Source organism: Vanellus vanellus (assembly GCF_965231255.1).
Source record: "Vanellus vanellus genome assembly, chromosome: 9".
NCBI classification, from domain to species: Eukaryota; Metazoa; Chordata; class Aves; order Charadriiformes; family Charadriidae; genus Vanellus; species Vanellus vanellus.
The window spans coordinates 9,317,000-9,343,643 of record NC_138914.1 but is presented as its reverse complement, the minus strand read 5'-3'; the positions used below and the strand labels follow the sequence as shown (position 1 = coordinate 9,343,643).

The 26,644-nt window shown below is 45.5% G+C and overlaps 1 protein-coding gene across 1 annotated transcript in view; it reads right to left on the bottom strand.

Annotated features, from left to right (window-relative positions):
• ITPR1 (inositol 1,4,5-trisphosphate receptor type 1) overlaps window positions 1–26,644 on the bottom strand; it is a 182,923-nt gene that overhangs the window by 67,419 nt on the left and 88,860 nt on the right. The window contains exons 34-38 of the mRNA XM_082487739.1: window positions 26,086–26,214; window positions 22,073–22,193; window positions 21,243–21,427; window positions 19,771–19,919; window positions 18,718–18,829 (exon numbers count right to left, since the gene is read on the bottom strand). Coding sequence (XP_082343865.1) covers window positions 18,718–18,829; window positions 19,771–19,919; window positions 21,243–21,427; window positions 22,073–22,193; window positions 26,086–26,214 — 696 coding nt within the window. The remainder of the gene's footprint in view (window positions 1–18,717; window positions 18,830–19,770; window positions 19,920–21,242; window positions 21,428–22,072; window positions 22,194–26,085; window positions 26,215–26,644) is intronic.

Genomic DNA, 26,644 nt, shown 5'->3' with positions numbered 1-26,644 from the left:
TCAACCTGCCGACCCCGCGCTGCGCTCGCTTAAGGCTTTACAGGAATTCCCAGTAATTCGGAGCGCCGTATAAAAGCCAGCGGTGCTGCCAGCAATGGGCAGATACACAAACACCGCAGTTGGATTAGCAGATTTTTTTTTTTTTTTAAAGAGGTCTTTGTGCAAAAAAGGAAAAGTGTTGATTATTTTAACTGGGAGCTACTGCTCTGCTAATGGCAGTTACAGCAGTACCACCCCAAAAGGGGAGGAAGGGGATTTAAATGAAATAATATAAAAGAAATGGATCTAGCCAAGAATAATTTCACATTAAAAATTTGTTGGGATGAATAAAGTATCTTGATCTCCATTCATAAAACAAGTACTTGACACCGATTTTCAGTTGTATTTCAAATTAAATTAGTTGTCTGACTATAGAATCAAAATGTCATTAACTACGAGGTTTAATATCAGCTGTCACGCAGTGAAGCCTTACTTTTTAAACTTTCACAACAACAAATAAGTAACTGGAACAACGTAGATGTGCATCATTTGGCTCATACAAAACTCCAGCACTGCCGCAGCCACACTGCTTTTGGCACAAAGTTAGCACCCACAACAGGTAGCTGAGAGAAATCCTTGTACCCCAAGGTACTGGAAAGACAAAAACCTGTCTGGAAATTAAGAGTCCTTTACCAAATTTCAGACATCACTTCCAAACGCAGAGGCTCAGCGCCCGCCTGCAGCCAGTCAGGGATCGCCGCCCGCCCCGCCAGGCGGGTGCTAAGGTTGGGGCTCCCCCCTCTGCTCCTCTCACTGCTGTTTAGCAGATTAAAAATCGCACCTCGAGATTATTAGTGTGAAAGCTGCAGCACTGGAGCTGCGTTTTATGGAATCAGATGGGGATGGGGGAAGCGGCAGGGAGACAAGCTGTAAAATAAACACCAAGTGAGCTTTCCAACCAGCTGCTTCCAAAAGTCCCCACCAAAAAAAAAAAGAAAAAGGCAAGTTGCTTTGGAAGCAACAGTAGAAGAAGATGAGCGTTTGTCCAAGGGACATATACTTCCTATCACTGCTGGGGCCAAATAGTTAACGTGTAGGAGAGGCAAGAGACAAAATTCAGAAGCTCAAGCAAAATTCTTATCCCAGAGGAGCTACTCTGACAGCGACATAAGATGTCGAGATTAGTACATGATGTAGTGCTTTAACCATCCTTCTGCTCTCAGTCTGGCAGGTAAGGAAGGCTACATGACAGAACAAGGCCAAGCCAGGCAAAAAACCCCTTAACTACATCTTCCTTCTACATGTGTACTGATTAGAAAGGCAACTTGATACCCATATAAGCCCTATGCCAAAAATCAAGTTATAATGGAGTTCTCAACATTACCTTTTTCCTCTTCTGTTAAACTAACTGGCAGTCATCATATCAACTGGCACTCAAAACCAGTAATTTCTACTACTTACTACAAAGATAACAACACCCATTGAACCACAAGAACCGCTCTTCAGTAAACTCCATCTCCTCCTCAATTTGGAAGGGTAATTAAAGCTCCTGCGGCTGTCTCTAGACTTTCCTTCTGGTCCACTGTGGAGCAGAAGGCAACTTCTATTCCATGGTCAAAACAGTTGGGGCGAGTGGAGGAGCCTCGCTGGGAGCTCTGGCTCCGAGGACAGACCTGCAGCACCTCCGCTGACTCCAGGAGTGGTGTATCCGAAACAGGACAAGTAACCAGAAAATACAAGTGGGAACTTGTATGGAGCGTATGCTGGTTTTAGTCTGAAAGCACACTGGTCCACTGGTCCGCGGTTTTGGAGGTTTGGCAACCCACCTTCACGAGCATCTTGAATTCTAACTGGGAAGAAAAACTTCGTTCCCTACAAAATTATTCAAACCCACTGTGTTACCTAACAAGTATATGAGTATGTGATCAAAGTAGAGGGGAGAAAAAATAAAGTGGCATTTAAGAAATGTTATAATTAATTCAGCTGCAATGCTTGGCTCCAGAACAGTTCTTTAACCATCATGTTACTGTTGTACACTACTTTGATGCGTACAGTATGCAAACAAATATCAGATGTTTGGCAGCAATAGGAAAAATCAAATATGCTACCTAGAAAAAAAAAAAACCCACAGCATTCAGTTTCATCTGCATTCACCATCAAGGTAAAGAGTAAGGAGTACACAAACATTATTGGACACGTTTCAGTAAAGCAGATGCAACAGACAACTTGGTTTAAGTGGTATCAAAAACCTGTTATAACCTTTAAAACAGAGAATCTCTAATAATATTTAAAAATGAAGCAATTAGAAATTGCTGCTATTCTGTTCCCAGCTACAAAAGCAGAAGAAACCAAGAAATGTATTAATTGCTTTTGCAGGTGGGCTGTTTACGAAGGGGCAGGTGTGGCCACAGCAGGCGAACTCCGCAAGCACTCATTAATCTCAATTCCTAATTGCGTGACCACCACCAAAGGGGAGCGCTTCGGAAGTGTGAACAGACCAGACCAGGACCTGAGGTTTAACTCAGAGCAGCCAACCACGTGCTCCTTCCATTTAACGCCAGAGAAGGTGCTCCAGCACCCCGCTTTGTAAGCGTGGCGGATCGCGCTCGGTTTTCCAAGAGACCAACAGCAAGCACTCAACCACAGAAGTTTCTTACACGACTTATGCTTCACTGTTTGAAAGGAAAAGGTAGAGGATTAGTTCTGAACGTGTTCGGCTGCTGTACATACCCTTCTATGATCCTCCAGTTGCCTCTGCGGTAGACTTTGATCAAGCTCCTGCTGTGCACGCAGAAATTTCATTTGAAAGCAGAACAACACTAAAGAGACACTAACATCTTTGTACTTATGGAAAATATTAAGGGAAGTCACAGCGGAAAGCAGGGGGGGAGATGAGGAAGACCGACTGACAAGTGATCGAAACAGAACATCTGCCCTCAATTAGCTCTGGCAGTACTCAACCCGTCCGCTCTGCCGCCCTCCAGCAGACCACCACGGCATGCACGGGTGCCAACGCATTCTCATGGATTTAAAGAAAACACAAAGTCTGCCTAATTTTACAGTTACCAGTAACACACAGAAGTTTTTAAGAACTCAAACCGTGCATGCCCATGCATACGTATACACAGATACACACACAAACACCCCATCCCACTATACGCACACTTCTGGAGGAAGTGTAGGTACTTCGACACATCTGACCGTGGTCAATGAAGCTCTTTTGAGACTGCAGAGGGCCTCCGACAAAACCTGTGGGATTTCTGTTCCAATGCCATGGACTTCGGGGGGGGGGGGGGGGTTTCACTAAAAGTCCCTCAGCACGTGTGTGATTCCAAATCAAATCTCTTGTTTTATTTCAGATATTAATTTTCAGGAATTAATTTTCAGGTTTCCACTTTGTAAACCTGAAGTACGTTGAGTTTTTGCTGCTTTAAAGCATTTTGAAAATGTGTAGGAATGACCACCCTATACAGGGACCCATCTTAAACCAGGAGCCATCTCCCAAACATCTCAAAGTCATTCTATGACCACTCAGAGTTTCAGTTTACATTAAAACACTATTCCACAAAAATTACAAATATAAAGGTCTAAACCACCAAACACTACATTTTTTTTTCTTCACGATTTCAAAACATATTTATAATCTTCATTGTTATATAGCTCAGAGAATCGACACAGTCCTACATTTAGACTTCCGTGTTGTTTCACCTAGATTTGCACTGGTACAGCACCCAGTTCTACAGTCTACCAATGCCATCTCTGGATGTCCCATTAATTTCAAAAGAATTTGAGATTTTATAAATTCTTGTGTCTTCATTTCGGCAAATAATCTGGTTTATGTGAACTAATGCTGGGGTATCTCACAGAGGAAACGTTCCTACGTATCCAATTCACCGTAGAGCCAGTAACCTTGAAGATGTAAAGTGACTGTGAGCTGTTTCGCCATGGCATTTTAAATGGGACACCCAGCTGCGCTGGGATTACGAAGTTTCCACTAACTTCTTCTGACACCTCCATTTCCTAATCAAAATTTTTAAATACGTGAGACAAAGTGAAAACCAAATTCTGTATTAGGAGCCAGAGAAATTAAGTCTCATTTTGCTAATGCAGGGGGATTCGAGAGGAGACGCCTTAAAAGCATAAGGGAAACGGCTGGAAGGAATGAAGATTTGGGACCAGTTTACATGGGATTTTTTTTATATTTTCAGACTATCGCACTGATGCTATATTGGATTAAACCACTTCAACAAATCTACTTATTTTTCCCTGTCTAACACCACGCAGGAACACACATGTCACAGGGTGTTTTACCAACAAGACACTCCACCAGGACTACTTCAAAACACCAATATTTGCCTGTTGCACAAATATAGGTGGGTGACACACCTCTACAGAGCTTTCCGTTTCTGGAGGTTGCGGCAGCTAGTTGAAAGTAAAATGCAGAAAAATTAGTCATTCTTCAAGAATCTTTCATGCTGACAGAAATCTAGTGGTCAACACTTAGGGGAAGGGAGCGAGCAAAGCACTTGACTTCAGCGGAATCATCACAAACGAATTACAGCCGTAATTACTGTTTACGCCCTCCCACCCACCTCCCAAACTGGCTACATTTTGACAATTTAGCAGGTAGCCTTTGAACATCCCAAACTGCTCTGCATGAACACAGAGGCAGAAGCAGAAAGCTGCGGTTGCGGGTACGTGCAGGTCTGCCCGGCAGGGATGCGCTTTTGGGCATCCCACGTGGACCGCGCACCGGGCGCCGCGACTGGCTGGGGGTGAAGGACACCCATCCCCAGCCAGGAGGAGGAGGAGGAGGAAGCCAGGGCTGCATGTCACAAAGGCAGCAGCCTCACAACCTTCGTCTAAAATAATGCTTTCAATGGATTCTCATCTATAAACATTCTTTTCCTGAGATAAAAGATATGTGATACAGCACCAAACACGAGCAATGAAATAAGAGGCTTAATGGTGACAGCTTTTCAAATTTAAAATGCTGATCATCACATTGAAACAGATGAAGACGAGTAACTTTCATCTAGTAGAGCTTAGACACACAACAGAGACCTAAACATTCAAATGAAACTGCCTACTAAATCGTGGGTAAATTGATTTAACTTCTCAGGAACAGACACTAAGAAATAAGACAAGGACGATACAGTAATACCAAATTAAGTCAGCCGCTCGTTGCCCATGTCTGCCTAGAGGGCACACGGACCAGACAGACAAATCAAGCACAGGCTGGGAGGGCGACTGTGTATTTTAACCCAACGTCAACTGCAGCCTGGGAGAGGCACAGCGACAGGAGAAGGAAGACCACGGGATCCAGAAGTCTAAATATGGAGAGGCTCCACTTCCCAGGAAGGAGCCAGAGGAGCGAGCGCGTCCCCCGCGGCGCTCCCTGGGCAGGGGCTCCTTGGCCAGGAAGAACCGCTCTCCGTTCTCCTCCTCGTGGCCTTCCCCTCCCCTCCCCTCCCCCCCAACTAATTCACACGGCCTTTGGTCCACCGTTTCCTTGCATTGTCACCGCTCTTGGAAGCTTCACAAGCATGCAAACCATTTCTCTCCTGGTCGAGTTGAAGCAGGGGGTACTTAAGCCAGAGGACCAAAAGTGAACAGGAAGAACCTCATCTAATGCAGAGGAACACACAGTTCCTGCACCGCCGGCTTTGCGCACCCTCGCTGCCCGTAGGCTGGATGCTGGAAACGCCGTCTCAGGTCATCAGGGAGTCTGGGCACATTGTTTGACTGCAGACACAGTCTGTGCAACACGCTTCAGAGCAAAGCAAAAAAAAAAAAAAAAAAAAAATCCTATTTTCTTAAGTAGTCAACAGCAGCCAGGAAATTGTGCATATTCCCCTGGAAGGGAAATTAGGTACCTTCCGTCCAGGGAAGGGGAGCGTGAAGCTGGCAGGTCAAGTGGACACAACTGCCCCAAGATAACGTACTGGACTTTGGGTTCCCAAGGAAAGCTTCCGTATTCCTGGGCTTATACCGTGACTCCAAATGAACCAAACATTTGTACATTTGGGGGCTGAAAACCAACACAGGCAAAGAATCAGCATGAAATCAGCTTGATCTTTCCAACTTAAATTGGAGAAGGAAAAAGTACATATTCTAGCTAGCAAATTCCTGTGCCTTCCCACTGCAGCACAGACAGCGTGTATAAATAGATCGGCATGTTAGAACCAGCCCCACAAACTCAGCTGCAAGCAAAACCTACTGCCCTCGGCAACGCTCAGATGGATCCTTCCGAATAAGCACAGCCTTCAGCAATCTTTCAGTAAGAATATAAACTCCAAATACTGAAATTGTTATTCTTTGAGTCAAAATGGGTTAAAACAGCAGAGAGTTATTGAGCTGTAGTTACTGTGCTACACTTCGCGCTATCCTGTGCGCGCTGCAACAGCGAAGTATCAGCTTATGCTTCGCAAGGAGGATTAAACGGGGTGGGAGAGGAGACTGAAGCAGTAATTTTGGTAGATTTCTTGTGCCTCCATATACCTCAGCTCTCCACCTAGAAGACAAGGGGTGGTTTGGTGGGCAGCGACGAGTTTGTGGAATTCCGAAGAGCGGCCAGGTGAGTGCCACGGACATGGTGGCCAGCCTTTCAACTGCAAGGCAGTGGGTGGCAGGGTCAGAGAAGAGTACATCATCTTTACTTTTTGCAAGCAGCAGCAAAAGTTCCTTTCAACTTGCTGTGCAAAACCCCCTCTTCCTTTTAAGTTTCCATTCCCGCAAGGCTGGCAAATAAACCACTCATCATCAGCCATAACAGAAGAATAACAATTTCTTTGACCCGTTGGTGACCGTGTAAGATCCATTTCCCCAACACAGACTACGTGTGTTTCCCAGAATGGTCTTTATCTGACTCAACAGTGGATGTATCCACCTCAAAAGCCACCAGAGTAAGTGACAGCTCAAGTGTGAACTCACTACATCGCAACTTATAAGATCTGGAAGAGGTTTCAATCTTTTTCCTTTATGGTTTTGAGGAAGGTATGAAAGTTTTCTTTTCATTTGCTTTCAAAATAACAATCAAGATGAAAGTCGTCTAATCCTGTCTTTCACAGAAAATTCAAACAAACTAGCACCGGGGATAAAGTGCAAACGGTTTGAGGAAACGCAGAAAGATTTTCATTCAGGTTTAAAGCCTCAGGATTGCTTTTCTCATTTTTTTTTTTTTAATTGTAACTCAACTATGCAGTAAACATGCAGAACACTGATCACTGCAAAGGCTTGAAATGCATTTAGAAGGCAGGTGGAGACTCCAGTCCACATAGACTGGGTCTGCTCTGGATAGTGGCTTCAGCAAAACAGGATGGGAAACATCTCATATCGTAATGTACAAATGGGTAGGAAATAATCTTATCGGAAAACCCCGCACCTTTGTGTGAGCACACGCACACAAGCACTTTCAAAACCCAGATCTTTTTCTCTTCAGCCTCACCAAACATCAGAATTTTGGCAAAATAAGGGACAAACTAGCACACGTGCAAGCACAGTCCACTTCAGGCCATCTCTGAGGTCAAAGGATTGTGAGGTGACAAACCTCAGACTGTTTAACTTCCACAGGCTGATGCCATTTTCCACACTATCACACATCTCCCTTAGATCGCTTGCCAATCAGTACCTAAATGGGATCCAAAGGTGACTCGCTGGTGCAAAGCAATAGTATGCTGACACCTGTCCAACCTCAAGCACTTTGAAGAATCTCAGTCAAACTAGATGGATTTGGCTCAGGAGAGAAGCAATGGCGAGAAATGAAATGCTCTGCGCAGGAAGTCGGGTTAAATTACCGAGCAGTCCCTTCTGGTCCTGAAATCTGTGAATTCAGGAACCAACCCAACTACATGCATATGGCATCTAATTATCGGGGTGGTAGGGGGAAGAGATTTGGCATAGAGGAGGAAATAAAAAGGGGAAAAACACAACTACAGAGTCAGTCAGCCAAGGATCACAGTAAGCTTGTGATAGCTAGGTTGTATCTCCAGATGCAAAGAACTACAGTGAAGAGCTCAGATACACCTTATTCCGAAACCACTGCCCTCAGTCTCGGCTCTTGCGTTACCATCTCCTGCATCAGCTGAAGTTCCAGAGGGACTGGCCGTTTAGACACAGTTCTAGAAGTCCCTTTGCGCTTTTCCCTCCCTTTTCTGAATTTCTCCTCTTCTCTCTGTGAAACACACTCAGTATAGCTCTTACTTGAGACACACACAGCAAAAACACCACCCGGTCTGATTCACCACAACAGACCAGAGCACAAATGACATTGCTGTCCTTCATAACTCTTCAATAACACCAGAAAACTCCACGTAGGTTACCTGCTTGCCAAGTCTCCTTCATAAGGCCAACACTGTTACCTTGCAGAACCGAGAAAAAAATTTGGATAGGAAATTTCTATCCTCTGCAGATGATATGTAGGTGTTTGTCAAAAACGCGTTTGACTTGCTATGGATAAGTTTCAGGGCAGAGGGGAATAACTGGGAACCAAGAACGCTGAACTGCTTTGACAAAGTTCCCCCATTACAGTTTACCATTGTAACAGATCTGCACCGAAGTTGGCGAGCGGTGTATTTTTAAGCGATGGAGGATCTCACACCTTCATAAATTAAGAGGCAGCAGGAGATGTGGAGCAGCACCTTGTCCTGGCATGGACTCCCCTGAGCCATACGGCTCTCACAGAAGACCTGTGGGATTTATGGGGGGCAGGGACAGCCCCCCGGCACCCGCCGGCACATGATGGAGCAGCAACCACACACTCACACCCCCTCGCCTCGCCGCTGCCGCACACATCCACACCGGGGACGTGGCTAAATGTTGGTTTGGTCCGTCCGTGTCCCCCCCCCCCCCCCCCCCCCCTTATCTCAGTGAATTTGCAGAGACTTTGTGCGCTGCCAGACGATGAGGTGGGAAATTTGGCATAAGGGCTGCCGGTGCAGGCACTGAAAGGTCACCGAGATCTGCCTACGGGAGTGCCTTCTCTCATTTTCCAGAGTTTTCAGTTGAGAAAGTATGTTTTACTTGGGCTGGGGCTTTCCTGGAGCTAGAGATCTCAGTCTCTGATATGCCACTGACCTTCAACGGGAGTGCAATCGCTTACTTCTCTTTAAATCCTCAATCTTGCAGGTCTTTTACCATAACTGAATATAGTAAGAACTATCTTCATTACACATTAGCAGCTTTAATTAACTAGTAAGATGGTGTAAATATTTTTTGTATTGGTTACAAATAACTATAAGAAATGTTCCAGCCTCCTTTTCCAAAGAGCTCACCAATTCCAGTTCGTGCAATAAAAACGGTCCAAAGATTGCAGGATTTCTGAAGGAAAAAAAATATAAGGCAGCCCACAAAAATTTATGAGAGCCTGCATTTCCTCTGCTCGAGACATAACAAGTGAAGCACTGTCTAAGTGCAAAATACACAAGAGAAATGCCTGTGGAGTAAGCTCTCTCTGCAAGGCAAATAATTTGTAAGTGCATCTTGCCGGCGCTTCAGAGGTTAACACATTTTCCAACTCCAATCAGAAGATGCATAAAGTAGCACATATTTTGCACCTTACTCAGCCGTTGTAGTTTTAGTTTATCATTGATAAAGAGCACCCAGAAGGTTAATTCAGTCAACCCCTTTGAACCAGGATTTTCAGTTCCCTTTTCACCTCCCTGAAACCTCAAGACCAAAGTGAGGAGGTGAAGAAAAAAGCCCCAAAACTATACTGAGTGGGTCTGCAGGTGTATTTTGCTGGATACCGTTTTATCAGCTGCACGAAGAAGTGTCATTACTGAGTAAAAATAGAAAAACCCCAACAACAACAACAAAAACCCTCACGGTTTTACTTAATTCAGCTTTTTAACTTCAAATCCTAAAAAGGATTAAATAATTACAAGGGAAAGTCTGGGTGCTCATAGAGGTTTGCTGGATTTGGTGATTTCGGTGTTTGCTGACCCCTGCCCCAGCCCTGGGTCGGGGGGAGCAGCAGAGCATCCCCTTTTTTCACCCTGAAAAATAAAATCCAGACCCAACCGTATGGGAGCGGTGGTCACGGGGAGCATCGGCGGCCCCCCCAGGCCCAGTGGCTACTGGCAGAGGCTCAGGGGCCAGCAGCCCCAGCACGGCCCACGGTGACTGTAAACATCTCCACCGCGTTTATTGGCAATTACCACTGAAGGTCACACATCAGCAGCGGGCCTAAATTCCAGGAAAAAAAAGCTGTTCTTATGTAACTGCTGCTTGAATGTTGGCAGGTGCCCAGCGGAGCAGCTCACTGCAATGTGGCTGGGAGGGGGGAAAAGGAGAGGGGAAAAAAAAAAAAAAAAAAAAATAAAGTAGGACATCTCCCAGCCACATTCAGCATCCTGAGCATGCCACCTGCAGGTCAGCGCTAACACTTCTCTCCTTTCTAGTCCATAAAATATTAATGTTTCTCTAGGACGTATGTGTTTTAGTGCCCAAAACTTGCGCTGCAGGTGGAAACCGTGCCATGGTGTCCCCAAACGCCTGTCCGGACCCGGGAGAGGGGACGGGAACGTGGCGTTGCAAAGCGAAACGCCCGAGCGGGGAGGGAGCCACGCTGCCCAGGCTGTCCTGGACCACAGGGAACCCCTGGAGGAGCTCACCATCTCAACGCCAGTTGTGAACCACCACAACATCGGCATTTGTATCACGCCTGGACTTTTTAGTGGGTTGAGGATTGAATTAAAAGTAAATAAGGCTGTTGTGTCTAATTACAACCAGGGTTTAGTTATCACTGTTGTATAAAGATTCAACACTTGATAACACTCGAGAAAAATTTACCTCTGTCCTGAACCTCTCCTCCAAGAGACCAACACAGCCAACAGCTCCAGCAAGAACAGGACCGCAGCAGTTCCAGCCCAGGCGGTCAAGAGAGACTCAGCCCAAGGGCTTTTATAGACAACGCGCCAGCGCTTGGCGTTTTCTGCCGCCTTGATTGCTAGAGAAGCCCTCACAGAGCCTCTTCTAAGACCACCCTGTTTAGCTCCTCAGCTCAGGTCAGGCCCCATCAGCCCCTACTCCCGCCTGATGCTGCGGGAGAGCTGGGGGAAGAGGAGCCCCACCACAAACCGAGAGAAGCCCTGAGCACACCGCTCCCCGAGATCCGGACAAAACCCAACACAATCGTGTTGCAAGGGAGGCACAAATAAGGTGCAAAGCACTTAGTTTCTGGTGGTTTTGGGTTTCCATCAAAACAAATTGTGCTTTTCGGCCATCTTTCAAGATACCTTTTTTGCTCTTTATTTCGATGCTGGCCATACGCAGCCCCTATCCCAAAGGTCTGTGCACTTTTACAAGTTTACAGGAACCTGAATGTTTTGGGAACACTGCCAGGCGACTCTCATTCTTAGTGTATCCTAATTTCTGTCCCCAGAAGATAAAGCTTTTACATGAATCCTGCCACAACAGCAGATGCTGCAGAGTTCAAAAACCGTGTACAAAAAGATGCTATCGCCGTACTTCTGCCAGACCAGATCACGGTCCTCAGGCTACAGTAACAGACGTTGAAAACACACCACACTCTCCTCAGAGAACTCCAGTTCCTTCCGGTCCCTCATTTCCAACGAAAAGGGAATTCCAGATAAACCCCTCAATAGGAAGCACGTGAACTGGGCATTAAACCATACTACCCCTTCTCCCCCGTTCCCACGGCACTTCCCCGGCACTGCAAGTGCTCCTGCAACCCCCCGGGCTGAGCCGGGGCGGCAGCGCTCACCGTCCTTCCTGTTCTGCGGGGGATTTCCTACGTCAAGGTGAATTCCAGCATTATTCACCCGGTTAGAAGGGCACTCCCTTTCTTCCCTCGCAAAAAAACGTTAAGGGGGACCGGAACGCAGATTTTCTATCACGACTTTCAGTAAGAAATGCATGGGCCTCCTGGCGTTTTTAGCATCTTTAATTATTTGGACCCACCACTCACTGAAAGCAGTAAGCAACTAAGATATATAAATCAACCTATGTGTGCGGTCACATACGGACATACGGACTACGAAATCATGCCATCAGACAGTTACTCTAATAGAGTTTTAACCTGAGGGAATAAGGAGCACTTCAGCTGGTCAGAAAAATTAAGTTGTGCATAGTTTGACAAAAAAGGAAGTTGTTAATTTTACAAATAATTGAGATTTCTGCATTCTTTGCCCTAAATGTTTCCAGGGTTGACAAGGCGGGGGGGGGGAAGGAGGGAGGAAACCCCAGGATGTCCTTTGAGACTTGTAGTGGTTCAAGCCCCATCCAAATCCCTTTCCATAAGCAGCCAGAGTTCATTGCTGATGGTTAGAAACAGACCCGCTCCCTCCATGCAGTTGCTCCATTGAGGAGCAATAAAGTTCCTCCTTTTCAGCCTCCGGACCAAATCCTAAATTGTTCCACATGCTCTGGCTGATTTATTGCCGGCAAAGACAGCACATTACAGCCAGAAACTAAAGGGGAAAGAGTTTCATATTATTACTTAATTTGCAATTAAATAATTCAAGTTTCTGTCTGAAGTTTCTCCAAGATAAAATTATATATATACACACATATGTGCTATTCTGGGAAGCTGTAGCACCACACAATCTATGGGGTCTAGCACCTGACAGAGGCGTTCACGTGCTACAGATTAACTTCTCAAAACCAGAGCACACTGCTGGTGCGTACCAGGTAAAAGAGGAGGAAAAAAAAAATCTTGGTTTATAAAAAACAAAAAGAGAAAATAATTACACCAGCAGTCAGACACTACAGCACCTCTATGGCCACAGAACACAAAGTTTGGCGTGAAGCTTGGAGACGCAGCGGGGATGCCTCACGCTAGCACAGGTCAGAGGCGATGGCAGCACAGCACACGGGCTTGTGCCACACCAAACGCTGTCCTTCTGCCCAAAATCACGCTCTCGCTCTCTGTGTGCATCCTACCCACCTGCTACCTCTGCGCACGCCACGAGGAGAAAACTTCCACCGACAAACAGAAGAGGGAATACTCTGAGCAGCCCTACATGAGGATCTTCTGATAAAGAGTTTTTCGTTGAAGCTCAAACTGGTGATGGGAGAGTCATGAAGTTCTTCTTAGGAGAAGTATCTCAGACCCTGGCTGGACCTTCTGCTCCAGCCTGGAGAGGGGACCCCGGTACACGCCGGGATGACAGTGACGGCACCGACCTGCGGAACAGCAGGGGCCTGAGCATCCCAACCAGGGGCTAGGTTAAAAACAAACCGAAAAAGCCACAGCTTCCCTTTGTTCTCACAAGGAATTCTGCTCCTTCCCTCCCCTAAAAGCCCTGCTGCACAGAAAAGACCCTCCAACCCAACTCTGGGCAATATATACACTTTTTGGTATACTTTTGTGACAAATAGTTGGGATTTAGAATCCATTTCAACAGGCAAGGTCCCCAAAGATTATTTGGTTCTCAGAATGAAGTTCACCCCAGTGAATTCAGCTAATCAACATCAAAATTAACAAGTTCGACAGAAAGCAATTTATGACGTATTTCATTATCTACTCCACCGAATAAAGAGCAGTAACATTTTAAGCATTTTAAGTGGTTAAATTTTGTTCCAAATGAAAGGTTGGCTTGGGAGAGAATGCAGGAAACAAAGCACAGAGAGGAAAATATTTCTTTTTTTCCTGGTATTTCAGTAAAATAAGGTGCCAGTCAATCACTTTCTCAGTATTATACATTTATGCAAAAAGAATCTCAAATTTAGCGCCCACACGTGGGTTTTTTTGAGCTGGATGAGGAAGTGGCAGCAGCAGAGACAGCTCAGCTCCCTCCCTCCACCCCACGCGCTGCTGCCCGAACCAGACACACTGCTTTTAAAAGTCCTTAGAAAGCTTAATTTCAGTTAAACTGAAAGTTCTCACTCATATATGGCTTTTCCGCCTGTAAAAGAGCCACATACAGCACAAACACAGTTGCAGTGCCAACTGAAGGCACGTTTTTCACGGTAGGCAGCTTTTCACACAGAAAGAGCTTCAGAAGTCAGTAATTTTCATGGGGTTACACCACATTGCTTTCACAACACACCCGAACGTTTTACGTGGCTTTCCACACCAAACCCAACTAAGAAGCAACAGGAAGGACAGCGAGATGCTTTGATCAACTGCATGACTGTCACCTTTTTCTGTAAAGCCAACAGGAGGGTTTCTGCTCGAGGACCCAACCCTTGGCCATCCCACCGGCACCCAGCGGTGCCGGCCCCCAGCACGCGAGTAATGGCTCTCGCTAGCCAGCGAGTGGAGACACCTCATTCAAGGTCTCCTCCAGCTGGCTTTGGCAGGTTCTTCCACCTTGTGTGAATGCCATTGAGCCCCAGGATTTAGTCTCTGAAAGAGCCCGTTCACCGACGACGCAGTCATGGTGGCGGAGTGCAAAATGCTGCTGTCAGAATGGTGCTCCAAAAGCACTCAGACCCGGTCCTCAACTTCATGGGATCTACTATGGCACCAGGTGATTGCGGACTGCCAGAGGCTGTAACTGCATTCGGACTAATACTCCAAGTAATGACACACGGAATTAGTTATGGTAACTATTCCCAGCGGAGACACACGGCAGACTGAAAACTCAACCACTTCACTAACACAGGCGTACAAATCGGAAAGCTCCGTGCTGAAGAGACGACAGGACAGACCACAGGGCTACTCAGAAAACAAACACCACAGAAACGACACTGTCGAAAATAAATAAAATTAAAACCTCTGCATTATCCAATTCAATGGTAATCTGCCAGAAAAGAAAGGAAGAATTGAAAGCGAGCGTTAGTAAGAGAAATTACAAATAAATTTCATGTTAGGACCTTATAAATCATTTAACACTTTAATGCTGCAACCCAACATTGTGAGAGTTTTACAGTCGGCATGAGTAACGTCTGCAAGCGCCCAGGATGCGGTGGGTTAGGAGCCCACACTGCCAGGCAGCTTCGCAGGCAGGATGCGCCCTGGCTTTGTTCCTCTGCCAAATGACAAACCACGCGGGCTGGCTGACCGGGATCCAAGAACTTCACCCTTGGGCATAAGAGTCGTCACCAGCGTGAGCTGTAAGCAGCAGGAGGAGCGCGGAGGCTGGATTTCCAGTTTGGGAAGAGAACCGGAATTTTAAAATGTACGTCCTGCAGAGCCGAGGCTAATCATCTGGTAGGCACCCAGGAAGATGTGTATGAATGACATGTTTCAGCAAAGTAGAGAACTTGGGTCTAGCCTACACTGTCAATGTAGTACGGTTTTCTGCCTCTTAAATATACCACAGTATGCTACCCATCACTGAGCGAACCGGAGCACCTGCCAAGACGAGGAGTCTTTAGCAATATGTAAAACTCCGAGCCTTCCCACAAGCTTCTGTACATCTGTGTTCTCGCCACGGTTTCTGCATGCAGCGGAGGAATCACAGCTCTTTAACGAAGGCCTTCGCTAATGGGAGCGGACAGCAGCGCATTCTCGTTACGCGTCCCACCTACAAAAGGGACAAGCGCACGGGCCAGGAGGGTGCGGCATTTTTATTATTTGTGCTGGAAGATTAAGTGTGAGAGGTGGAGCACAATCTTTTTATAAGTCAGATCGTTCCAGCGAGCACCACATGGTATTACAGCAAAATCACATGCCATGCCAAACCTTCCCCGGCGCGCTGCTGTTCAACACTACTTTGAAGTGACTGCTGTCAATTCTGTCAACATCAGACCTTCAAGTGACGTTGCCCGCGTGATCAATAATAAATTTTGCCATCTTTGTCTACGTAGGGACTCAAGTATTTGGCATGAGAGCACAAGTTTTTTTTCCCTTTTTTTTTTTTTTTTTAATTTTTATACTCCAGGATGATTTTAAAAACAAAAGGTATTGCCTTTTACGTGGTGACTAAATACAGTTATATGAGTCACAAGGGAGAATAAATACTATTGCGCTTCTCACAGCCAGACAGTAAAAGCTGTTCTACTACTACTAGCAGTCTATCTGTAAGCAATCAGTTGCTTTTTCATATTCGGAAATCCACTTCACAGGCAAGCATATTCTTATCTTGAATTATGTAACTGATCTACGCTTCAGAAATTAATGCATTTTCTACACTTTGAAGATTTTTTTAGAACCTTGTGGGGTTCTCTACAGTCTGAATGGTGCAAGTTATGTTAACTGCATCTTCTAGAAATACTGCTGCCCCTGAGTTGGCCAAATAAAATCTAAGGGACTTTAATTAATTTCCTGTAAATTAATTTCCATTTAGAAAAATCTGAGTGGCATATTGCATTTAAAAGAAAACACCTCAAAGCTCTCATTTGGGTTTTGTGTATAGTATATGCAGTATGTAGCATATATATCATCCACCCTTTCTATTACCTGAGGTGACCTTGGACCGTATGGAGAATGTACGCTGATGTGTTAACAAAGTGTAAAACCAAATCTATGATGACACTGAATCTTCTATATCCCCAGCTTTGGGCAACAGGAAATATCGGCACTCTACGCTTGCTGAAGAGGATCATCCAGCCCAGTTCCCTTTTGCAGAAGGAGAATAACTTCTGCAGGCTACAACCAGCCCCCTCCTTCCAGATCAGACTTGTACTATATCACAGGTGTCTTAGTAAAGGGACCTTGAGGAGAGGACAAAAGGCCTCCCCCCAGGGCTTCACCTTGTCCCGTTACGACCCAGCACAAGATACAGCCACTTCAGCAGAAAAAGGAAACGTGCTGAAAGTGGGTTGAACCTGCAGTTGCTGCCGTTTGCCACCTACCCTGCTCCCCCCTTCTCATCCCACAGTTATACGCTTCTTTCTTGCGGCTGATTAGGGCATTCCCCCGAAGTCAATGAGCTTATTAAAAAAATACTGCTACTGAAAAATGAAAAGTCGTCCCTAGGTAGGACTGCAGGTCTAGAGCAAAGCAGCAGCAGCAGCCGGGAGGTGGGCTGGGCTTCTGACGGTCGAGAGGTAGCAGCAGCACGTGGGAAAAGCGTTCCCTGGCAGGGCAGGGAGCACAGCGCCGGCCGTCCCTGCCCTTCGGGCATTTTCCTAGGAGTCTCCTGCTCCCTGACGGCGCTGCTGCGTGCTCAGCTGGGTGTGCTCAGTAACAGCCCCCACGCCACACGTGCATACCCACATGCACTTAGCCTCCCCGCTCCATCTGCTCTCCCTCCTCCGGGTCTCGGTGCTCTGGTGTGTGAGCGCCTGCCTCTCGCTGGCCTGGCAAGACAGCACTGTGTTCTGCTCCTGCGTCCTCCTCGTTCCCAGCTCGGCTAGCCAAGGCATCCCAGCTGGCCACTCAGCTGAGCCACACTACGGTTCCTCTGCCTATAGAGCATCTCCCTCCCTCGAGGCTGCAGCTATGGCTACAGCCAGAAACAATTATTATTGCTATTATTATGAAGCTGTCTTACGTCTAAAGCTTTTGCCTTTTTGTGCTGTGAATCACTCTGTAACAACTTTAAACCCTACTGCAAGTGAGAATTGGATATGAAACAGCATCTGCTCCCAGGCACGGACTCCCAGTTGCAGTGAGCGTCCTTCCACACCACTGCTTCTCCCAGTCCCAACTGGCAATTCTCAATTACTCATGGGCATGTTCACTGGGAGGGTATATTGCTCTGTACACCTACCATGTGGTGTGTTAATAACCTAGGTTGCTTCAAAATGCACGGTGATACTTAGACTAGGATATTGAGATTGACTGTAGGAACTTAAGACCACACCTGGACTACCACATCCAGCTCTGGAGCCCCCAATGTAAGAAGGACATGGACCTGTTGGAGTAGGGCCAGAGGAGGCCACAAAGATGCTACAAGGGCTGGAGTCCCTCTGCTGGGAGGACAGGCTGGGAGAGTTGGGCTGTTCAGCCTGGAGAAGAGAAGGCTCCAGGGAGACCTTAGAGCCCGTTCCAGTCCCTAAAGGGGCTACAGGAGGGCTGGGGAGGGACTTTTTACAAGGGCATGGAGTGATAGGACGAGGGGGAATGGCTTCAAACTGGAAGAGGGGAGATTTAGATTAGATATCAGGAAGAAATTCTGTCCTGTGAGGGTGGTGAGCCCCTGGCGCAGGTTGCCCAGAGAAGCTGTGGCTGCCCCATCCCTGGAGGTGTTCAAGGCCAGGTTGGACGGGGCTTGGAGCAACCTGGGCTGGTGGGAGGTGTCCCTGCCCAGGGCAGGGGGTGGGACTGGATGATCTTCCAAGATCCCTTCCAACCCAAACCATTCTATGATTCTATGAATGTCTAGGTACACAAACATATGGGCACATACACACTCTTCTGATGCAAATAGGGAATAGGTCTGTACCTACAGAAGAATGTTCTTCTCAACAAGACAAAGAAGTGGTATGTGAGAAAGAAAAAAAAAAGCATGGGTGGGTATACAGTTTCCATCTATAATTCACAACAAGATGATGACTCAGATGTATACAAATTAAAATTAAACTACAAAATACCCTCCTGTTGTAAGGATATGTGACCTGATGAAAGATCACCTAAGCCCAGAAAGCAAAATAAAGAGGTTATATCCTTCATAAAAAGGTAACGACATTCGATGTTTTTACAGTGCCAGCAACTGCAGGAATTAGGCTTAAACTTGCAAGTCTAAAGTAGAAAAGCAACAGAAACAAGCTTACCTTTCAAATTATACTTGAAATTATTAGTTGACTAAAAATGTTTTGTTCCTGATCCAGTACAGAAGTGCTTACACATACAAAACAGCTTGAAAGAGCGAGAATTATATTTTCCTTTACTGAATAATAAAGACAGTGTTTTAACACAGAATGATGAACTGTAAATTACGTTACCTTTTCTCCATAGCCTCTATCTTTGGTCATCATTTCCCTGAGTGTCTGTAATACTTTAATACATAGTTTCTCCTCATTCTCCTCTAGCAGCTGTTTAGTATGCTTTATTAACCTGAAAATAACCAATCAATCACAGATTGTTTTAGTAAGAACATTCCAAAACTGGGCTAAGATAGATGTAGCTATCTTACTTAATTAGTTTAAGCTGCAAACAAGTTTTATTGTCATACCATTATACAACATTCTTGGGAACACTGTTTCAAGAGCGACATTGAACCCGCTACCAGGGGCTTTGGTGAAGCTGTGAAGGAAACTGCATGCCGCGGGGCAGGGGGACAGCCAGAGAAAACCCTCCGACTACAGTCAGAAAGGAACCAGAGGAAGGGGCAGAGAGATTTAGGACTCGCTGGTCCTCCAGAACAAACACTTAACAGTAAGGAAGAAAACTATTCCACATGCTACTTTGCTAAAGAATATACTGAGTGTCCTGGATAGCGCAATCGGGAATCCATCCCACCCAGCATTTGTTTGTTACGCTGCTACCCATTTTCCATAAAGCCTGTATATAATCCACCCGTCCAGGAGGTGACCTGAGAAGCAGGGTTCTGCTCTGAATTGCCTTCTAAATGACCTCGCAATCTTTCCTTTTCCTTCCCTCCACATTTGGGAGGCATCTGCATTGGGTGGTAACAGCTGATTCTTACCCAGCACTAAGTGCTACAAGGTCAAGTACCTTGGGAGCATTACTAGGGTGGAAGGCAGGGATAGAAGGACAGAGATTAGCTCATAATTGTTTATACTACTGTTTATGACACTATCCTGAAGCAAAGCTAGAAATTTTTAAGCATTAGCTGTGAGAGCACGTCAAGCAGGCTTTCCCCATCCCCAAGAGCTTCGCCCCGCCAAGGACAAACTGCATTTACCGCACTATGAAATACTCCGCTTTCCGTAAAGCCGGCCAAGAGGGCACCACTCCACAGGGCACGGGAAAATTGGGAAAAAGCAAAACATCACAGAAGCCCTTCCAACAAGCCAGACTTGAGGACAACTTACTTGCAAATGAAACCTCCGCTCTCACATTTCCTCCTTGCGTCTGTGTTCTCAGGGAAGAGCAGTTCGGGCCTGTGAAGCACATCCACCAGAACGGATAACTCTGCCTGGACAAGAGGACGTAGCCGATCCTCTAAAGCTGATACTATGTCCTACAATATAATCATATCAAAGTTTTAAACAAACATTACATACATATAAATGGACATGCAAATTAATTTTACAAACTGCAAAAGAGGGATAGGACAGTTGGGTCTGTCCTGCCTGGATAAACTAGCTCAAACACCTCGGAATTTGGTCAGGTAAGACTTTCAGTCTTATCATTTAATAGTCGTCTTTAAAAGGGAAGCCCGGATTTCCAGCAGCCCCCCGGATTACTTAGTTCCCCTACCCTCCCCATCTTTGTAGGTACTCATGTTCATACAGGAGAGAGAGAAACATGCAGATTCAGAGCTGCTCTGAAACTGTGATAACGATCGGGTTATTTATACTTACATGAGCGGACAAAAAAAAAGTACTACTGTTAAAATTACGCAAAAATTAAATTCTTCCCCTTTCAAAGTTTGGAAAGCTGTAGCTACCTTAAAATGAAACTTCATTTAATTTAATACTTAAACAAGCAGAAAATACTGAGATACCTCTGAAGCCAGAGAGGAAGTTTAATCAAATTGAAATGGACAAATAGACAGGAGCGGATAAAGAGAGAGAAGCTATTTCAATGAGAATGGGCTGGGCAGTGTTTTTACATTACGTAATGTAAGTTTACGTAAAGTTAGTTAGAACTGTTTGCCAGAAAATGCTTTTGGCCAGAGAATAAATCTTCACAGGATAAAGGCATCATTCAAGAAGATGGATTTCATTTGGTATAAGAAAGACCTTATTGAACTTTCTGAACATCTGAACATAGAATATAGCTATAACACATCAATCCTTATTTCTAACACGAAGCATTAAGTTTACATAGTCTTTTTAGCAAAAATAGTATGGGAATGCAAACACTTTGTATCAGGGAACAACTGTGGCTGCAACTGGTTCACAGGGAACCGATACATCTATCTATTTCAAGCTCTGCGGTGTTTTCCAGGCAGGGCTGTGGCACCCTTCGTTATACTGAGAGCTTTGGTGTACAAGGAGCAAAGCACTGGAGGAGTTTGGAAGGCTGTGATGATGAAAAAGTCCCCTCTTAGTGGAACAAGAATACTTCAAGTACCACTGGCTTCAAATATCAACGTCTCTTAGGATGAGCACTTCTATACCCATTAGCCTTGGGCGTTCAATTACCTGTCACGATACAATGGTTTACATTTGATTTTATATACAGTACTACTAAATTCAGCATCAGCTAACTTGATTACCGTGTGGCATCTTGACTAGTTAAGTCATTCCAAAATGTCTTTCTACTTAGTGAATTCCTCCTTTTGTGTAGGCATGCAAATCAGCGCTTATCAAAGGAGGAAGGGGCGCTGTGTAGTCACCTGTAATCTTTCAATTATGTTTCGATAATCCCTGGAGGCAGCGAGCACCGAATCTCTGCGGGCAGCGTTCCTTGCTGTCATTCGCCAGTTCATTGCAGTCTTCTGTACAATGTTGTGAGATTTCAGGAAGAGATTGTTGACCTGACTGTCCAAGTCTACAGGAATTGCAATTGCGCGGCTTTTTGCTGCAACAAGCAAAAGTTAGTAAGAATCGACTCCTTCAGCCCATGTGTTACAACCCATGCAAGAACAAGACAAGCTCTACTTGTGATTCCTTCCATAACCTCCTTCGAGTGCACTTTAAGCAATGCAACAATACTCAGTCCCTGCGTAATGGGTCAGACCCCTCTGTAGCATTATGATTAAAAACTTTCCCACCTCAGATGTGTTTGCTGTCTTCAAAGCATGGGGGTAGGAAGGTGTCCTTACACACACACTCCCAATATCTCGTGCTAAGTCACATATACACCTATCCAACAGAATTTGGTCTCCTACCCAGCACAAATTACTCTTCTTGCTACTAAGAGTGGAGCAAATTACTGGGAGGAGTGGCACAGAACTATTTCCCTGCTGCAGATCAACAGGACTGCAGAGACTTTTGAGGTTAAACGGGGAAAGCACTTCCGGTTACAGTGACACTACCTATTTGCTCAACCATGACAATATATCAAAATAACTCTGGCTTTCTACTGTGCTTTGGCTCTGAGCGATCTGCAAGTGGCACCCGCGGGAAGAAAACTGCGGTTTCTTTTTGGAAGGATGACACGTGAGCAGCAAATCCTGGATGACCACGTTCGCAGCAGTGAGTTCTGGTTACCTCCATCTCTTACCTACATCTGAGAGGACCCGAATGCAGCTTTCCACCGATGCCTTTTGGCTTGGCATTAACCAGTTGCAGTGGTACACTCTGAACACGCCTTGCAGCAACTGTACAAACACAGGCTGGCGAGTCTAGGAGGCAAGGTTAGAGAAAGGAAAATCAGACTCATCGCGCCATATTGAGATGTCTCAGCATCACCCTGAGGTAATACTGGTTACCAGCTTCAGCCACGACTCTCTGCACACCAGTCACTTCTAACTGGTCTGCATTCACTTGTTAGGCAACTCCACGGTGTAGACAGCGTATCTACCACACAATCAGCAACTGAACGGAAAGGGTGGGAACGAAGGCTGGAAGGGAAATATTACATGGACAGCTTCTAAAGCATAAAGCCTCAAGTAATTGAAGCCTGACTAAGCAAAGGAAATAAGCAGTCACCTTCATCTGTTTAATTGGAGTTATCAGCAAACCTGGCATACAGAGATTCTTCTTTCAGCGCTGACCAGTAGCTGACTCAATAGTCCACAGGTAAATGGGACTTTGCTCTTGGCTGAACGACAGCACAGCTCCAGAGTTGAAAACTCATCATTTCAAGTATTATTAACTGGTATCTAATTTACCAAAGAAACCAGCTGTGTGTTTGTTACTTGGAACACAGGTAGTAGTTAGTGGTAAACACTACAGCTGCTACGCATCAGCCAAAATTAAGGTGTGGTTTTTAGCCCTGCATTGCACAAGGTGATCTTCCACTGGAGATAGGTGAGGTACTCCAACACACATGCACACGAGCTCTGTTCTTTCATCTTTGCAACACCCCAACAATATTGACCAAAACTCCCTGTTTGGTTTTGTACAGTAATTACTTAGTGGAACAATTCATTTATTTTACCGGTAAAGGAAAGTATTTTACATATTTCAAACGAACCTACATGGAGAGGGAATACCCCATGTCCCCGTGCCTACTCGCTATGTCACGTTGCTATCAGCTAAGTGAACTACACCACAGTGCAAAGCTCACAAGACTTAGGAACCAGTGAAAAAAATACCTCTTTTATTCTGGTCAAGATTAATGCCTGTTTGTAAGAAAAAAGTGGAGTTAGATGAAAAAGCCAAATCTATTAGATAATTACATCTATTAGATCAATTCATCAAATGACACCATTATGAAATGTACAAAAGGAGAATCAAAATTCAAGAAGCAAAAATTACTAAGAGGCAAATACCTATCATCCTTTCTAGAAATAAGCCAAACACCAAAAACATGACAGACAGTAGTATTCTCCAAGGGCACTGAAAATACCTGCCCTGTTGGATTTAAACCACCCACATATTCCTTTCAGTTCATGTTTAAAGACTTTTCCATCTTAAAAAGCTTCAAAGACATTTAATTTGCTTAAACTAGGTCAATAAATCAAATAAGAAATTTACTCCATGTTCCACATGCCTCCAACTACACTTGCGAAGAAAAGCCTTGGGCAGCAGCCGCCTTAGGAGGCAAACAGGCTACACAGTGCTTGTTAAAGAGGAAAAGTTTTGCACAGCTCTTCTTTGAAAAGACATATTTACGTTCTCCTAATTTTATATTATTTGAACCGCATGACAGACATACAAGGTGTTCCTTGAACAAGCAAGGCTGGTCCTGACTCAAAGGAGGTACAATTTAAGTCAAACAAGCTGTAACACGAAAGAGCCTGAAACAAGAAGAGGCTCGCAGGGGAAGAAACGAGATGACAAGGTGCAGCAGGAAGGACGGGGAGTGACTGAATCCAAATGCAACGCAGAGGAGAGTGGCAATTGTCACTCACCTATGGAGACAGCAGCACCAGAGCAGGCAGCAGCAGCTGCAGACTGCCCTGGAGCACCTCAGACAGGAGGGGAAAAAATGATTTCTCCCTCCTGGAGGAGTGATGTACGCAGCCTGGTGGTCCAACGGGCCATACTCCTCAGAGGGGAGAGGCCCGGTTACGGGCAAGAGTCTGGACAGGCAGGAAAAGGGAGAGAAATGGAGATTATAACTTAGAGATGGAGAGGAAAGATGAATCTAAACAGAACTACCAACAGAGACAGTAAAAGAGAGGTGAAAAAAGTGAATTCATCCTGCTAGACAGAGGGAGAGATTGAGAAACTGAAGCTGCTGACAAATAAAATTAACAGATTGCTCAAATATGATGGTAAGGAAGTGTATTCAAATGCTGAACACTCAGAGATGACAAGTGAAAGCATGACAGGGAAGAGAGGAGCAGGGCAGAGCCCCGGGGGACAAGGCTAACTTGATCTCCTTTTCTCATTGTCTTTTGATGAAGTTTTGACAAACTAGCACAGAGGCCGCTACCACAATTGGGGCTGACATTTTAAAGCCACATGAGGGGCAGATGAAGTGCTGGGCTGCTCTGACTTGCGTGAGTGGAGAGAGAACTCTAACACAGCTGCTCAGCCCGACCACGGCTGCTGCGGCTCCCCGCGCTCTCACAGGCCGTGCTCACAGTTTGGCAACGTCAGAGCCCTTGAGCCGATCTCGACTGCAGGTCTGTGGCTTCAGTGTGACTGTCTCCTTGTCCGAATAGCAGGGAGGGCTGTCGAAGCCTACGATAAGCAGGGCTGCGTAGAATGCTCAACTGTTGGAATATCAGGCCGGCCACTGGTCACCCAGCCGTGGGTCGAATCCATGTCCTGACTCAAGGGGGACAGACTGTCAACACAAGACGTGAGGGCAGTCAATCAGGGTCAGCAGGACCTCCACTGCTCACACTGAGCAGGAGGAACCCTTTACCCGATGCGCCATCACGCAGCAGTTTTAGGTACGCTTCCCTGGAGCACTGCAGTCACCCGGGCAGCACACCATGACCCAAAGGGTTAGCATAAACCCTTCGACGAGGGACTGACACGTCAATGACCCAAAGGGTTAGCATAAACCCTTCAACGAGGGACTGACACATCAAATTGGCCACTTTCGGGAACCAGATGCCTCCTAACCTGCTGCCAGTTGCAATTCAATTACAAACCTGGAGCCTGAACTGTGAACAACTGCCTTTGGCACAATAAGGCTGCATCAAGTTTCAACAACGACCATACTCAAACTTCTGACAGACCTGCCAGGCACCTGACCACTCCACCCACACTCCTCCCAAAAAGTTATTTATGAATACGTGAATGATGTTATCTTTGTGCTGCAATACAAATATTAGGGCAATGTCCTGACACTGCTGTTCTGCCATGGAAATCTCTACCTTATGTCACTTCACAAGTGTTCCAAGCTTCTCCTCCACGTTTTCCCAGCTTTTGAACACGACAAAAATTACTCAGCTTAATGAAGCACGCTAGAGCTTTTGGATTTTTTTTTGTTTTGTTTTAAAGGGAATTAGAATCTTCCTATAAAAACCTGCTTTCTTTAAACAATCACCTTCGCACCCTCTGTAATGCAACACCCTCTCCTCCTGTCTGGATGGCCTGCCACCAAAGCTTTATCCTCCTTTTCATGGCACTCTGGACAACTTGCTGCCGTGCTACTGCTTTACCCCTGCTGCACAGCTGGTGTGCCAAACTACCGCTCAGCAAAATTGCCTGTTTGCTCTCCTACAGCTGCCCACACCTTACTCAACTCTACTCTGACCTAAGGCTGCAAAGAGAACAACCAGAGCCCTCAGATGCAATTGCAATGCAAAACATACAAAAAAGTCCTTCATTTTCCTACCTGCAGTGCGATTTTTTTCACCTGGAACCTGATAATGACACATAGAAACTCTCTCCAAAAGACCTGTGTGATCTCGGTGGTAGTATAGAATTGAATCTACTAACAAAGTAATGTGACACTTCAGCCTCTCTAGAAAAAACACCTGTACTCCAATCTATAGATCTTTCCACTTCTACAGCAAAAGAAACACCCTGGTCCCAAAGAATATGTATCTGCTCCCCCATTACAAACATGTGTGTTTCTTTTTTAACTGGTGAATGGAACCAAAGTGGAATGAAGATAATTGCATTTGCAGCGTATTTTCACTCTTCTGTCACTCTACATTTTCCTACCTGCAAAGTGGTGCTCTGATCAGAGAAAGGGGAACTGAAGAAAGTGGTGACTATACTCATCACTATTTCTGTAACGTACTTCTCCAATATGGAGTCAGCATGCTTTCTGTCGCTGGTGTTGTTACAAGCCTGCAAGACAATTCATTCTTAGGTCAGAAGCAGCTCAACCAAGGTAGATTAATAAATGTTACAGACTGGAATTCTTGGTTTCACACTGTTCTAGTCACAGCGATTCCCTGCCACAATGATATTTATGACACTTGGACCTCTGCATTTCCAGCACACACAAAAGCAGAAGCCCAACGCCATTACTGTTTTAAGGTGTTGGCACAGAGCATGTTTAGGAGGGAGGGAAAAAAACCAGAGTGCCTTAGAGGAAAGAAAGTAGTAGGGTAGGGAGGACTGAGGTGTAATGCTTTCGTATGGGGAAATACTTGGAATCCCAGGCAAAGAGCCATATGGCCAAACAAACACCACACTTGGAAAAAAAATTGTCCTGACCTGCCAAAAACCGTTGACTATTGCTCGGGAAGGAGCTCACTATCCTGGCCAGAATAAG